The sequence below is a fragment of the Panthera leo genome, chromosome C1, assembly GCF_018350215.1.
Source record: "Panthera leo isolate Ple1 chromosome C1, P.leo_Ple1_pat1.1, whole genome shotgun sequence".
NCBI lineage: Eukaryota > Metazoa > Chordata > Mammalia > Carnivora > Felidae > Panthera > Panthera leo.
This window is the reverse complement of record NC_056686.1, coordinates 59393279-59410497: the sequence shown is the minus strand read 5'-3', so window position 1 is coordinate 59410497 and position 17219 is coordinate 59393279. Positions and strand designations below refer to the sequence as shown.

Here is a 17219-nt window from a genome sequence, read left to right as displayed (position 1 = left end):
TAGATGTGTTATTGTTACTGACTTTTATATTTACACGATTCTTCCCCATTCTCTTTGCCACTGCTATAGTTCAGGTTTTAAATTATTTAATGCAATAATGTCTTTAAAAAGTAGATTACAATAGTTTTTTTCTAGCTCTATTGAGATTTATTGACATATAACATATGTAAGCTTAAAGTGTACAATGTGGTGATTTGATATACATATATATTGCCAAATGATAACCACAGTGAGGTTAGTTAACATCTCCATTCCTTCACATAATTACTTTTTGTGTGTGTGGCAGTAACATTTAAGATCTCTCTTGACAACTCTCCAGAATATAATAAGGTACTGTTAATTATAGTCACCATGCTGTACCTTAGATCTCCAGAATTTATTATCTTGTAGCTGGAAATGTGGGGGAAATTATTTTTTGGTCAGGAAAGCTTGTCTCCCTTAATGTTAGTGACCAAGACCCATGTTCCTTTGAATCAAGGGTCATGAACTTAGCTATTTGTTTCAATATAAAGGGGAAGAAACCAAATCATTATTAATGTGTCAAAATATTAGCCAAGCCATATGAATAATATGTCAACTCAGATTCAATTGATGATTAGAAAACTTGGTGGGACTTTAGAAGAAAAAAAACTGGGCTGTTAGAAATAAAACATGAAAATAGTGCATATGTTATATTAGTTTCAGAATAGTGAATATTTTATGAATAAAGTGAATTATGGAAAAGGTAATGAAGATATAAACTACAATGAAGATATACTGAGGATAGAACTCTGATGATCACTTTGCATTTTCAAATAATTATATAGGAAAAAAATAAGCCAAAGAGGTAGATAAAAAGAAAAAAATAATAAGACTCAGAGCCATCAATATTCTAATGATAGGTAAAAATTAAAAAACAATGTAAAGAATTAGGTCTATTTCAATAATGCTCAAGTTTGAGAATGAGATAGGCTGCCCTGTGTGATGGAGACCATGGGATATGGAATAAAACAAATGAATTTAAAATTTCACTCTGTTACTTAGCCACTCTGTGACCTCATATTGATAGCTCAGAATTCCATTTTTTCTGCGTGTAAAATAATTCCTCTTCACAGAATTGCAGTGAATTACTCTGAAGACTTGGTCATCACCAAAATGAAAACAACCTAGCACATGGTAAGTGGTCAGGAAAAATCAATTACCTTCTCATTATTTATCTCTTGAAGGAAGCACTGGGATGTATGTATGTGCAAATTCCTGCCACAGACATTTCAGGAAATTGGACGATAATCCTTACTGTTCTCTGCATTCTTCTTTGCTTGACTCTCAGAAGCTGTGTTGCAAAATCAGTAATTCTCCTGGTCATATCAGTAAGGGATTTTGTGGAATGAAAAATGTTTCTGTGACTGTAGAACTATCAGAACTTCCATAATCTGGATTACAAAATAAAATGAGTTTTTTTAATATTTATCATTACTTATTTGTCATGAATGTTCTGTATCTGCCATTCCCCATTAAACTCTCATGTCTTTGTGCACCCATGTTGGATCTTACTCATCTTTTCATACCATCCTATTTCTAACACTGTGCTTAATACTAATTAATATTTGAGACAAATTGACTTAATAAGAGTACTTTATACATGTTGGTATAATTATGTTAATGAATCATTTTTTTCTCATGATATTAAGTTCATGTTCTGCTAAGCTTTGAGAAGAGAGAAAAGAAATGAAGCCACATGTTAATTTCTATAAAAGCTAGTACGAGAAGCCAAAATAAATCTAACAATTATAATTATAATAGCTAATACACTTAGCTCCAGGTACATGCCAGACACTGTGCTACCTGCTTTTCATGGGTTATCTTACTTAATCCTCAAAACAACTTAGTGAGATAGGCATTGTACAGATGAGAAAGCTAAAGCTTAGAAATGTTGAATGACCAGCTCAGGGTCATGTAAGTCATGTACAGTGCACACCGATGCCTGAGAAATCTGCATGTTGTTCCAAATGATTGCCAAATTTGTGGAACTACCTTTTACTCCTGCTCAGGAATCAAAATTAAACCCAAAAAACCAAATAGTGTGTGCAACAGGATAGAATAACCAATTCATACACTGTGCTTCTTTTTACTTTCATATTCTCAAAGATAGTACTTATAGTTTTACTGACTATATCATGATTTTGAAAATAGTTTTCTATCATGAATAATAAATTATTGGAATTAACATATGTATTGAAAAATCATAGATCTAATATTTGCAGTGTAAAGTAAAAACAGGGTGGAAAGTTGTGAAAACCAGGTATGCAGGGCTCTTCACATTTTCCTATTTCTACGTATATTTATTCATAGGTTAAACAGTGCCCTTAAGTGTCTAAATTAATAGGCAGCCTTTTTGAAGTAATTAAGACTTGATTATATCGCTTTTGATTAGAGAAAAAAAGCAGTTTTGCTTGTTTACAGTATTTTTAAATTGTGCATAAACTAATTTTGTTTTTCAAAGAAAAGAATTCCACATCAAAAAGTGGTTACTGCAGGAAAAGAATGTCCTCCCATAAAGAACAGTTAATTACCATGGCTACCATAATAAACAAAAAGTTAAACAAATCTAAGAAAGATTTTTTTCCCTACTTTTCATCCTTTTAGATTTTGTTTGTAAACTTTATCAACTATATTTACTTTACTGACTAGACACATATCTGTAATTAAAAGAATTATTCCCAAGTGTCATAAAGTAGGCATGTAGAATTTTTCTCACCATGAGAAACATGATTCCAGTGTGTTGTATATAATTTTTATACACATGGATCTTAAAAGTGCTGGCGGAAATTACAAGTGTAAAATACCTCCTTTTTATTCTAACACCAAACTGAAAATTAATCTCCTGGTGTTTTAGAGTTGCATTATCTCACATGTTTCCCCAGTTGGGGAATGGGCAGGTTCTAGAAGTATTCATTTCCAACCTTTGATTCCTATCAGTGTACATAATAGAAATTTTATATTGTGGACTCCTAAACAGTAACACCAATGTTTTCATTTTGTTATCTATAAGCTTGATAGTTTGAAAAAAAAAAAGGGCTTTCTAATTATAGTTTAAGAATACTACTAATATAAATAGGCTTTTACAAACAGGCATAAACCAGTCCAAATTATTCCCATTGTCCTAATTGCCACATTTTCTTGTTTTAAAAACATGAAAATAAATATGTTCTTTCTCAGTGCCAATTTTGGGTTTGTTGTTCAAGCTAGTTAGGAACTGGCGATTGAAGTTAGTGAGTTTTGATTTTCTCCTAGTGTGTCCTAATCTTAGGAAGGAATTAAAGACAATTCTCAAGTTGCTGTCTTCATACTAAGAACAATGAAATTTCTGAAGTAAATAGAGAGATGAAGAAGCAATAACATACATTTATAGTTCTGGAAGATAAAAGGAATCTGCAAGAAAAGCAGTAACTATATTTGTCTCAGAAAGACTCCATAGAATCTGTTGAAGGTTGTATGTTTCTGCAGCCACTTTTCAAGGAATTTTTTAATAACAATACTTATTTCTACAGGTGTTAAAATAAAAAGAATAGGTTATGAATCCATTGCACTTATCACATGTTGAAAATTAAATGAAGTATTTTTATTTATGGTTCTTCCTTCTTTTCTTCTGAACCATTAACCTCAATCTTACTTGGAATAAAATGTAAGATTCAGATAAAACAAAGTGAAATAATAACATAGATTGTGGATGTTTTTTCTTGGAATAGTGTTTTAATATTAAACACAATTTTAAATATTTAATATCATTACTACTTTTATGTAAGCTTGTTGTTTCAGGCTTGCTGCTATGATATTAAGGAATTTGTCCAGACAATCAGGTTATTAAATTATTTTGTACTTTGTTTCGTTGAAAATGTGCTTATGTGAAAATGAGATTACAGTAATAGAATGACACCTGTTTTCCAGTCATGATAACCTTGTCTGATAATGTTGCTTGCTTGCCTGGGATGTTATTGGTTCATGGCAAGCAGGAGAAAGAAGACTTTAATATTAGAATCTGTTAAGTATAGTTGTGTTTTCAGTGGGAGGAAAAAGTGATCTAAAAAAGGGCTAGATATAGCTGCTTACCTATGACATACACTGGATTAAATTTGATACCCAACACAGAAGGTTAGAAGGAAGCACAGAGAAGGGCAGTTCATTAAGAACTAGGAGGCTTGGTTCATGGTCTCAGTTTTGCCATTATCTGCCTCTGGGAGTCTTTGGACAGCTCTCAGAATTCCTAAAGAGGTTGCAATATCTATTTTTTTCTAAAGTCTATTCTAGTTCTAACCTCCTACAATTATGCTTTCCTTGACATACAACTCCTCAGATATTCTTTAATTGTATAAAGCATTTTCTCTAAATTATCATCTATTCTTTATAAGCAAGACTTATATCATTGTGATGATATGGTACACTCCTTTCATTAAAACTTGTAAGGTGAAATGAATCATATTGAGTTGTCTTGATATACCCTCAGACTCTAGTCTTACAAATTATAAATAATGTATTATTTATCTACATTTAGAATGGTTAAGCACATTGCACATATGTCTATTTGCCTGTGTAATGGTATCCATCTGAAAGTACTCAATCAAATGTGAGACAAAATATGAAAAATTACAACTAGAAGGAGGGTCTGACTGAGAATGCCTCCGATGAATTTAGGTGAGAATATCAACATAGTTAAGTAAAGAATTAACACAATGATTAGTTATAAAAAGGAGAAAATCTTTCAGAATCTCCTTGCAACAAAAGTCTGATCTCATGGGTGTGAGAGTGCATGAAATGGAAATACAAGATGATTTAAAAAATATTATTTTTAATAATCCATTCAGTTTTTTTTAACTACTCATTAAGATGTACTAACAATTGTTTGGCTATAAATTTCATATTTTGTCCCTCAAAATTTTAGTCTTTAGTGAAAATTGTTCTTTCTTTTCTAGAAATCTCTGGTGCACTTAAACAATCATTGGAATTATAATAGCAGACTGAACCAGATTTCAAAAAAAAAAGACGAAATAGGATAAAGACTCAGCCCAATATATTTTGCTAGATTGGAAGAATGATGGTATATGTATATGAAACAAACATTAGATGAACCAATATGTGTGTGTGTGTGTGTGCATGCGTGTAATTGAAGATTCTGTTGATACAATTATGTATTTAAATAAACAAAGCAAAATAGCTTTAGAAAAGAAAATTTTAGAGATGCTATGAATAAATAAATATTTTTTAAGTCCAAAGCACAATAGATATGACTGATCTCATGGGTGTGAGAGTGCATGAAATGGAAATACAAGATGATTTAAAAAATATTATTTTTAATAATCCATTCAGTTTTTTTTAACTACTCATTAAGATGTACTAACAATTGTTTGGCTATAAATTTCATATTTTGTCCCTCAAAATTTTAGTCTTTAGTGAAAATTGTTCTTTCTTTTCTAGAAATCTCTGGTGCACTTAAACAATCATTGGAATTATAATAGCAGACTGAACCAGATTTCAAAAAAAAAAGACGAAATAGGATAAAGACTCAGCCCAATATATTTTGCTAGATTGGAAGAATGATGGTATATGTATATGAAACAAACATTAGATGAACCAATATGTGTGTGTGTGTGTGTGCATGCGTGTAATTGAAGATTCTGTTGATACAATTATGTATTTAAATAAACAAAGCAAAATAGCTTTAGAAAAGAAAATTTTAGAGATGCTATGAATAAATAAATATTTTTTAAGTCCAAAGCACAATAGATATGACTGATCTCATGGGTGTGAGAGTGCATGAAATGGAAATACAAGATGATTTAAAAAATATTATTTTTAATAATCCATTCAGTTTTTTTTAACTACTCATTAAGATGTACTAACAATTGTTTGGCTATAAATTTCATATTTTGTCCCTCAAAATTTTAGTCTTTAGTGAAAATTGTTCTTTCTTTTCTAGAAATCTCTGGTGCACTTAAACAATCATTGGAATTATAATAGCAGACTGAACCAGATTTCAAAAAAAAAAGACGAAATAGGATAAAGACTCAGCCCAATATATTTTGCTAGATTGGAAGAATGATGGTATATGTATATGAAACAAACATTAGATGAACCAATATGTGTGTGTGTGTGTGTGCATGCGTGTAATTGAAGATTCTGTTGATACAATTATGTATTTAAATAAACAAAGCAAAATAGCTTTAGAAAAGAAAATTTTAGAGATGCTATGAATAAATAAATATTTTTTAAGTCCAAAGCACAATAGATATGACTGATCTCATGGGTGTGAGAGTGCATGAAATGGAAATACAAGATGATTTAAAAAATATTATTTTTAATAATCCATTCAGTTTTTTTTAACTACTCATTAAGATGTACTAACAATTGTTTGGCTATAAATTTCATATTTTGTCCCTCAAAATTTTAGTCTTTAGTGAAAATTGTTCTTTCTTTTCTAGAAATCTCTGGTGCACTTAAACAATCATTGGAATTATAATAGCAGACTGAACCAGATTTCAAAAAAAAAAGACGAAATAGGATAAAGACTCAGCCCAATATATTTTGCTAGATTGGAAGAATGATGGTATATGTATATGAAACAAACATTAGATGAACCAATATGTGTGTGTGTGTGTGTGCATGCGTGTAATTGAAGATTCTGTTGATACAATTATGTATTTAAATAAACAAAGCAAAATAGCTTTAGAAAAGAAAATTTTAGAGATGCTATGAATAAATAAATATTTTTTAAGTCCAAAGCACAATAGATATGACATCTTTTTGCCTAAAAAATGCTAAAATTATCTTTTCTTTAAATGAGACTAGAAACCCAGCCAAAGGAAACATATCAAACTGTTGTTTAAGTAGGTAAAAGTGTTTAACATATTTTAAAATTTAATGTAAAAAGTTTCTGTAAGAATTGCATTTATGCATCTACCATACTTTTCCCAGACCATTTTTTTTTATATTATTCAGTACTGTTTTGTCTTGCTTTGTTTTGTTTCCCAAAGCAAAGCTTTGTTCTCTAGTGGTTAGATTTGCTAAAATATATGTAAGACATAATTTTTTGGAGTAGATCATTCTATTTATAAGTATGGTTTCACAAATCTTTAGTGTGGTAATTTCATGTAATACAATTTATAATATTCTTAATGTAAGTTTATTTCCTCCCTATGATATTGCAAAGTAGTTCTTCAATCAGATGATTCATTGTAACCAGCTTTTAAGATGTGTGATTATTCCCACCTTAATGATATTTGATTCAAATCATTGTATATAGACTTAGTAAGAAGAGAAATTTTCTTATCTGAAAAAATGGTTTATTGAAGAAGCAGTATAAATCAAGCTTGAACCTTTTATAATTTGAATTTTCCTAGGTTGTTACAAAGCAGCTGAATATCTCTTACCATGACAGGAAACAAGAAAATTTCATATATCCAAACCTGTATTTATAGCTATACTTTAATGACACTTTTGATTTTGATAGAGAGGGAACACCGATAATACTGAATCCTAATAGATACTTCATTCACAATTGTGTCTAAAGATTTATCCAATATTTAGGACCTCAAAGTAGTAAATTAATCTCTACGACCATTGCTCTCGGTCATTCAATCCTTCTTTGTCGAAAAGTTTGATGAGTTTCTTATTCTAAATGCATTGCTGTCTTCCTTAGTCATATTTTTATTTTAGTTTTCCATTCAAAGCAATGGGAAGAAATTTATAACCTGTCATTTTAGAGTCTAAATCCAATCATCCTAGAAATCAAAACCTTATTATTCAAGCCCATTTTTTTTCTTTTCCAGCTTCCCTATTTCATAGTTGGGATTGAGAACGAACATCTGAAATTTAATATGAGTAACTTAAACTAACATAGTTAGCAATATCTACTGAACTTTTCCTACATAATGAGGCATGCCTATAAGCAAAGAACTTTGGGGAAGTGGACAGTGAAATTTTCACATTGCATATGCCTGGGTCACTGCTTTCTCAAATTGAATTGGAGTGCTCCAATGCATCTCAGCTTTTCAGCCTACAGAATAGTGTAGCAGGGAAACCTAACTGTGAATTTTCAAATCTGCACTGAGTTCAAACTCCTGTCCCTTTTGTCTAGTAAGTTTCTGATATTATTTGTAAGTAATGAGTCTTTTTGACTCAATGCTATGGTTACCTTTCTTAAATGATCTCTGACTTAACTATTAATGCTTTCTTATAGCTTAAACTCAGTGTATTAGCTAGTACTTACCTTTACATTTTCTTCACGCAAATGCAATAACTTTAGAAAAGTTGTCCAAAAATTAAGTTTAGATCCTACTTTTTCAAGGACAAATTTATATTTATCTTAGTTGTATGTAAGTTCTCACAGTCATCTGGCATCTTTTATGGATCTTCCATTTTGTTTTCCATTCAACGTTTCCAAAAATCTTTTAGTCTCAGCAACCTTAACACTACCCTTTCTTTTCAGTTATGAAAGAATTTTCTCTACTAACTTAAAGACCTTCAATTTGAACTTCCCCTTTTCTTACCTATGAAACATCCACCTCTATCATTACTCCTGTTTTTTTTTAAAAATAAGTTTGTTTGTTTGTTTATTTATTTATTTATTTATTTACTTATGAGAGAGAGAGAGAGAACAGGTGAGGGGCAGAGAGAGAGGGAGAGAGAGAGAATCCCATGGAAGCTCTGTGCTGTCAGCACAGAGCCCAGTGCAGGGCTCGAACTCATGAACTGTGAGATCATGACCTCCGCCAAAAACAAGGGCCAGATGCTGAACTAACTGAACCACCCAGGAACCCCCTACTTTGCTTTTTCCTGTCCATAACTTCATTCATGCCCTAATCCTCTTCTATCATCATTACCTGTGTATCTGTATTTACCTCTCCATGCTTAGAAATAATCTTCAAGTTTTCCACATCCTAAGGGACTCTGCTAGTCCCTAAAGTTATTTTTCTTTTTCTGTTGATTTTTCTTTCACTTTAAATATCCTTTTTTTAATGTTTATTTATTTTTGAGAGAGACACAGACAGAGTGTGACAGGGGAGGGGCAGAGAGAGAGAGAGATAGCCTCCAGGCTCTGAGCTGTCAGCACAGAGCCTGATGCGGGGCTCGAACCCACAAACTGTAAGATCATGACCTGAGCCGAAGTCGGACACTCAACCGACTGAGCCACCCAGGTGCCCCTCACTTTAAATATCCTTAATAAAATACTCTGTGTCTTCTGCCAGAGTTTTCTTATCACTCACTCCTTATAGTCAGACTACTGCCTTGTTTTGAAATTGTTCTATTTTTTTTAATATGAAATTTATTGTCAAATTAGTTTCCATACAACACCCAGTGCTCATCCCAACAGGTGCCCTCCTCAATGCCCATCACCCACGTTCCCTCCCTCCTACCTCCCATCAACCCTCACCCTCAGTTTATTCTCGGTTGTTTCAGAGTCTCTTATGGTTTGGCTCTCTCCCTCTCTAACTTTTTTTTTTTTCCTTCTCCTCTCCCATGGTCTTCTGTTAAGTTTCTCAGGATCCACTCAAGTAATGATGGTGACTTCATAATCACCACATATGCCCAGGCATCATCTTCAAAACATTCAACATTGAATGTCATGATCAAGATCATTACCTGAGCTGAAATCAGGAATCAGACACTTAACTGACTGAGCCACTCAAATGCACCAGTATATCACCTTTTTAAAAGCTATTTCTGATTTAATGTATTTTTTTAATTAACTTACAATTTCATCCTTACAGCATCATTTCCTGTTGACTTATAATCACCTCCTAGATGTAGAGAGGGTAACCTAACTTAAAAGTAGTCCCTTGGAGGGGCTTTGGTGCAGGTAGTGATCTGCGGTTCATGGGTTTCAGCTCTTTCTTTCTTTCTTTTTTTTTTTTTTTTTTTTTTTTAATGTCAATGTTTTATTTAATCATTTTGTCTACAATTGAAACTCTGGGAACTCAAAGTTAACATCCTTGCCCGTGAGCTTCTTATAGACACCCGAGAAGGTTTCCACCTTGTGTTCCACATTGTTCTGCTGTGCTTTATCCAAGTGAACCTTTATGAGCCGGCTGCTGTCCAATTTCACACGGATTCTCTTGCCCATAATCTCGCTTGGGAAAACCAAGTCCTCCAGGATCGCGTCGTGCACGGCGGTCAAAGTGCAGTTTCTGGGACGCTTTTGCTGATTTTTTGTATGGCTTTTTCGAGCTGGCTTAGGCAGAATTCTCCTCTGAGCAATAAAGACCACGTGCTTCCCACTGAACTTTTTCTCCAGCTCACGCACTACCCGGACTTGGATTTTCTGGAAAGACCAGATTGCTTCAGATTCTGTGTCTCCTTCTCTCTCTGCTCCTCCCCTGCTCCTGCTCTGTCTTTCTCTCTCTCTCTCTCTCTCTCTCTCTCTCTCTCTCAAAACTTAATAAACATTAAATAAATTAAAAAAAAAATAGTCCCCTAAGAGTTTCCTATTTCATTGTCACTCCTCTCCACAATCCACGTCCCTGCCAGGGCTGAATCAGACAAAGGTTCTTAAGAGTAGCACCTCCCTGCTGGAGCTGAGTCAAAGGTTCTTAAGGAAAGGAAGGAAAATGAAAACTATAAACCAGAGAAACTATAAATAGAGAGAAACTAATCACTCTCTCATATCCCACTGTAGAAATTCCAGTTTGAAGCAGGGTCTGAATCGAGGAAGTTGGCAACTTAACACTAAATCAAATCTAGCTCATGATTAGTATATGAGATTTACCATTCTTAGTAAGTGGAGAGGGGGACCCATGACTGTGTTATCCATGAGTGAGAAGAAAAGTCAGGAATCATGCGGAGTATTTCATCCATGAGCAGAGGAAGATTTTCTCCATCAATAAAGCATAAAGGATTTGGTGGGAAGCAGAACATAAAATCTGTATTTTGCTTCTACAGTGAATTTTTTTTGGTGAAGCCATTAAATATGCTCTGTCAATATACCATATTCGGAAAGGGGGATTGGACCCAAGAAGAAATGAAGGCCATATGTCTTAAAAATTTCTTCATTTGCTCTTTATTCAAGTAGACTCAGTGGAGCATAATACAAAGTGATAAATAAGCTCATGGAGTGTTAATACCTTAACAGCAAGTATCCATGTTCAGTGGAACTATTTACACAACTTTATTTCATTCTGTAGCAAATAACAGAATACATGGTGTAATGTTGTATATTTAAAGGAAAGCACTTTTAATAGGAAGACAAAAGAGGAAGAAAGAAAGAAAGAAAGAAAAAGAAAGAAAGAAAGAAAGAAAAGAAAAGAAAAGAAAAGAAAAGAAAGAAAAAGAGAGGAAGAAAGAAAGATAAATAGGTAAAATGGGTGCAAGCAATAGTGAACAGTCCACAAGAACAAGGAAGGGTTAAAGAGTTACTGCTTATGTTGTATACCTTTATCCCTAACCTATTCATTGTGTTATGGTTTAAAGCAGTTGCCATTCAGCAAACAGCAGATTTTTTCTTAAAAAATTATTTCATGGTATGCCTGTGTGGCTCAGTTGGTTAAGTGTCCAACTTTTTGATTTCAGCTCACCAGATCGAGCCCTATGTTGGGCTCTGAACCAACAGTGTGGAGCCTGCTTGGGATTCTCTCTCTCTCTCTCTCTCTCTCTCTCTCTCTGTCTCTCTCTCTCTCTTTCTTTTTTTTTTTTAACGTTTATTTATTTTTGAGACAGAGAGAGACAGAGCATGAACAGGGGAGGAGCAGAGAGAGAGGGAGACACAGAATCTGAAACAGGCTCCAGGCTCTGAGCTGTCAGCACAGAGCCCGACGCGGGGCTTGAACTCACGGACCGCAAGATCATGACCTGAGCCGAAGTCGGCCGCTTAACCGACTGAGCCACCCAGGCGCCCCTCTCTCTCTCTTTCTGCCCTTCCCTCTCTCTCTCTCAAAAGAAATAAACTTAAAAAATAAAATAAAATGAATTATTTCATATAGTATGCTGCTGAAGTGGCTTGCCTTTTAAATTATTCTAGTATTTACTGAGATGTGGATTCATTTGACGGTCTGTACTATTGCTTCAGCAATAAAATGAGAAATAATTAGGTAAATTAGTATATAGGCCAATGTAAATATATCCGTAATATTGAAATATATATATATAAAAGTATATGTGTGCATATATGTGTATATATACGTGTATATGTACATAATATTTTATTTCTTTGTTACATAATGAGATGTGACACTTCGGATTGCTTTAGTAAGGATTCAGCTAAAAAAACCTTACTTTAAAAGCTTCTCAGTTACAACCTCATTAGCAGAAAGTTATATAGCTACCATGTTTACAGACTTAGGCTGTTTTTAGTATCTTCCAAATGTGAGTAGTTCATTGAGCTTAAATGCTATTCTCTCCCATTTTATAGGTGCAAGGTCACAGTTATAGCATAGGATATTGTCTATAGCTGAGTTTCTTGTAAAATAGCAAGACTGCAATACTTATGCAAATTGACACTTTTCCAATTTAGCATTTTAATTTTGAAGGTCACACTCATAAAGACCATGGAGATTTTTTACCATAAGGCTTCTGAATTTTTTAGAGCATAATTGAATTGTATGAACGGGAAAGTGGGGAGACAGGGGGAGATTGAAATACCAACTATGTCATCTAACTCATCATATTACTTACACAAAATTTTTTCATCATGCTAATAAAACTTTTTACAAGTATGCTTCTTTCCTGAATTGGCTGTAGCATTCTCTGTAAGGCACACTTGATTGAAAGTTGTTGAGTAACCTAAATGTGTCTTTATTTTTCTCTAGGATAGCCTGTTTCTCCTGACTGTTGTCAGGATCAAATGTTGCTTATTAGAGTTGCAGGGTCAGCACAGCCGTTACGGTGTGAACCTTAGGAATAGATAAGACATGGAGGAATGATGGACAGATAGTTCTTGAAACATATGTAAAGACCTCACCTATTTAAAATAGCCATCTTATGTTGTTAAACCTCAGTTAATCACTTAATACAAAAAGAGAATGAAAACCAACTGTAAAAATTTTAGCTATTTCTAATATGACATCTAGCATTTATTTTAATGAATCCTTACTTTAGGAATGCGTTCAGTCTCCTTACTTCTGTAGCCATAGTCAACATTGCCAGTTCTTTGCTGTTTGAAAGAAGCAGTTTGCTGTTTCTGGAAGAATCTGAAACAAAGCTTTCAGTTACGTTGTTCATCATTCTGAATGAAGTATATCTCTTTTTCTTTGAGCCTTCAGAAATAATCTATATTTTCCTTTTCTCATTACTTCTTGAAAATGAAAAATTCTTAAAACTGCCCTGGAATCCTGCTTGAGCTTATTTTATTTTCTTCAGAACTTCACCCTGAAGCACAAGTAGGGATTTACTAATTTGGATTTTAAAGTCCCAAGCTTAGTTTGATGCAGTTAGTACATTCAAAATTTACCAGTTAGCAATTATTTTAAAAGTGTTCCTTTACTTTTTTCATGTCAAGTATTTTATCATAAACGTCTAAGGAACTGCTGCAGCTGGATACTTCTTTCCCTGCTGGAAAATTCTTGAGTGTCCATGTTTATTGTTCAGCAAGTTTTTATTTTGATGGATCTTAGGTTTTTATTTCATTTATTTCTGTTTTTGTTGAAACTCAACCATACAGATGCTTTCTACTGATTTTTGTTCTTTAAGATGTTTTATGGGAGAGGAGGGAGAGTCAAGTGCATAAGTTGTGCTTAAGTATTGTGATGGAATGAATTGTCTCTAACCCAAATTCATTATTGAAGCCCTGACCTCTACCCGCCCCCCCCCCCCCCACAGTGTGCTGGTGTTTGGAGATGGGGCCTCCAGGAGGCAATTAGGGTTGGGTTAAGTCATGAGAATGGATCTCTGGTCCAATGATGTTGGCATACACAGGAAAGACCATTGAGGGCGCATAGAGAAGGTGTTTTCTGCAAACCAGGAAGAGAGCTCTCACTAGAAACTGAATTTTCTAGCACCTTGATCATGGACTTCCAGCCTCTAGAACCATGAGATAAGTAAATTCTGTTGTTTGAGTCACCCATTCTGTAGTATTTTGCTGTGGCAGCCTGAGCAGTCTAATGAAAGCATACAATATGAATATAACTGCAAAAATTTAGTGTCTAAGTCTTAACTTATTTTGCCCTCAGCTGATGAAGTTCCATATCATATGAAACACACAACAAATAATTGTAAATAATAGACAGATAACTCAGCGCTATTTATGTGTGTAGATGATGGAAACCAGCCCATACTACTTCCACAACTGGAGCATATCGATAAATTGCCCTTGAAATTAACGTGATCACAATAAGTCCAGTTTAACTGTGTACTAAAGTGACTAGGTTCTAGAAAGGCACCCAAACTTTGAGCTCTGCACACACTGGATGAATATGTGGTTAACAAGACCTTGTGCTGGCTCCTTTTTATGAGTAGAGATATAATGAGTTAATGGTTTTGTGTGATTGTAATAATAAAAGAGGAGGAAGTATTGGAATCAGATAAAATCAATTTTAAGTAAAAGCAAGGTCGTCCATATATGTGTTTTTCTCTTCAGGAACTAGTATAGAAAGTTTATGTTATATTTCTAAAACTTTCCTTGTGGATGTTTTAAAATTAAGTATTGATTTGGTTTCTAGTTACACGCCTGGGACCTACAGTTCCACTCTTGTCTCTTTATTCCTTAGAAACTGAGAATCAATCAGGCAGAACATTTAACTGTATTTTAAAGAGTTATTTTAGCCTGTAGAATCAAATTAAATCATTTTATTTTGGGAATCATAGTATTTAAATATCATGTTGGCAATTCCAAGATCATTATTTATATATTTACTTTTTATTTATATTTAGATGGTCAAATAGTATTATATAAGAACACTTGCCACTTACGATCCAATTCCAGAGTATATGCTTATAGAAAGATGTTCAAATTTCTTATTTACTTAAAGTTATAGCAACCGCAGGTATTTTATGAACTATTGACAGAATACGAAAATGAATTTGTGTGTATCATATAAAAAATAACATCAAAGGGGTGTCTGGCTGGCTTAGTCAATAAAGCATATGACTCTTAATCTCTGGGTTCGGAGTCTGAGCCCCATATTGCGTGCAGAGATTACCTAAAAACAATAATTCTTAAAAAAAAATCTAAGTTTTATTTTATCATCTGTAAACCAGCTTAGATACCAACCATAGCAGCAAGCATTAAGTTGGTGAGAAAATAAAAGTTATAATGTGTATGAAGAAGGGCCAAGTAACTGTGCAAAACAAATAAAATATTGGCCCCATGAGGAGAAAAGTTTTTAGGAAGTTTACTAAACAGGCCCGGTGTGAATGGTAAGTCATTAAATGTGCCTCACTAAAGAAGAAAATTCATGAGTGTAAATAATTTAATTTGTTTTATAATATTTTCATATCATCCAGCTAGGAAACCAACAGGTCTAAGGCTACCATCTGTTTACATATATGTTAATTTATTTTCTTGAAACATTTTCCATTTAAGAAGAAAAAAAATCACAATCTCCAAAACTTACAATTCCTAAGTGGTGAACAAGACATAGATTTTTTAGTGTCTCCCCCATATTTAAGAAATAAAATATACTTACATATATAATCAATGCATTTAAGGTTAGGGAAGCAACTATTATGTGAAATAAAATCATCTTTGCTCTTATGCAGAATTTTAAAATCTGTCAGAGTGAGAAATAACAAGGAATAGAAAAATACTATGAATGTTCACTGTTCAAAATCATCCTAAATTCCTGAAAAATACCCTATGAAACTTTAAAACATAAAATTGAAAATAAAATTAAAGACATTCTGTAATAATTGTGATTTTTCTAGTTCAGAATAAACTTTAATGAAAATAATATATTTTTTTAAAAACAAAGATAACATTACTGAGATGAATAAGAACTTGAAACACTTGAAAATAATCATAAGATTAAATTATAAATCTTACCTTACTAATTTGTAAATGAAATCCTTTAGTAACCTTAGTCAAAATCAGGAGATTTTCATTCTACTTAGTTTTATTTGTTTATTTTTTTGTTGTGTACTTCTAAGGGAAAAGGCTACTTCACCCACAGAAGCTTAATTTTAACACAAATGTGAAACTTGGAGAAAATTGTATAGCCCTAAAAGAAGGTTACATGTTAGGTTGGCAGAGGAGAAAGAAAAAAGTTATCCTGTGACTTGTAATGAGCCACAATCAGAATAAATCTTCTGATATAACTCTCTGTTTTACTTGCAATTTATCTGTTATTATTAGGTATCATTGTAGACTTCCCAAAAGCTACTAGAAAAACTTGCTGATCAAGCAGTGCTAAGACAAATAGATTTAATTTAGTAAAGGAGAATATTGCTTCCATAGGTTCTTAGTAGATACTCCAAAGAGGAAAATCAGAAAAGGTTATTTAAGGTTTTAGTGTCTGCACTGGGTGATTTGAAGATAGGTCTTGCAAAATATATAATTGGTTGGAATCGGGCAGAATTATGAGGTGAATAGCTTTAGATTGGTGTGCACAGAAAAGTCTGGAAGTAATTCTTATGAGCAATCTGTTTTATCTCTTAGAAATAAGTATTTATGGAGCCAGAATGTATGATTTTTAAACTGGCCCCAGTATATAGCAGAGGGAAAGAAAAGTAGGCCTGTCCTCTGTACTGTTGAACATAGGCCAGAAGAGTATGACTGTTTCTAACAGTGTTTCCCACAGGAGCAGTGGATTGTATCGTTTCAGTTCTCCGTCCTTCTTCTTGGCCACTCTTCAGCCTAAACTGAACAATAAACCATTATGGTCTAGATATGATCAATCCAGGTCTACATATCTTTTTGATGTGTCATGGTCATAGATAGATTTTTTGAAAGTAAGTATTCCACATTTTTGTTCTTCTTGTTAAAAGATTAACTCATCTACCATTTTATAAGACAGTTGCTGTGCAGCAGCATTTAAACTCTGGAAGTCATATTTGACTCTACAACACAGACAAATACTAAGAGAAGGAGTATAATCAGAGTTTGGAGGCTAGGACTAAGAATGGGTCAACTCATAAGGTCAATATTCAATGCAAAGTAGCTTGTTCAAATTCATGACCCTTTTAGTCAAGGCATTCTCTAATACTAGTGAAATAGTCTGAAACTCCTGTTATCTCTGAACCAAAGCATGTAAGATTCTCCCCACTTTCTAGACCTTTTGTAAAGCATGAAATGGGAAAACTTTGGGTGCAAAAGAAAATAG

The 17219-nt window shown here is 33.3% G+C and overlaps 2 protein-coding genes across 6 annotated transcripts in view; one reads left to right on the top strand and one right to left on the bottom strand.

Moving 5' to 3' along the window:
• NEGR1 (neuronal growth regulator 1) overlaps positions 1–17219 on the top strand; it is an 841359-nt gene that overhangs the window by 157274 nt on the left and 666866 nt on the right. The window lies entirely within an intron of this gene.
• On the bottom strand, positions 9918–13185 carry LOC122227764 (40S ribosomal protein S7-like). The gene is made up of 2 exons (XM_042952464.1): positions 13058–13185; positions 9918–10343 (listed from the first exon to the last, which is right to left on the bottom strand). The coding sequence occupies exons 1-2, from the start codon at positions 13183–13185 to the stop codon at positions 9929–9931; spliced, it is 543 nt and encodes a 180-aa protein (XP_042808398.1). The 3' UTR covers positions 9918–9928.

Bases quoted from the DNA above. Each gene is read 5' to 3' on its own strand.
- LOC122227764 (XM_042952464.1), bottom strand. From the start codon at position 13,185: ATGAACAACGTAACTGAAAGCTTTGTTTCAGATTCTTCCAGAAACAGC. The intron at 10,344-13,057 runs GTAAGGATTCAT...GAGCAGGGGAGG, and splicing joins AGACTGAACGCATTCCTAAA to AGCAGAGAGAGAAGGAGACA.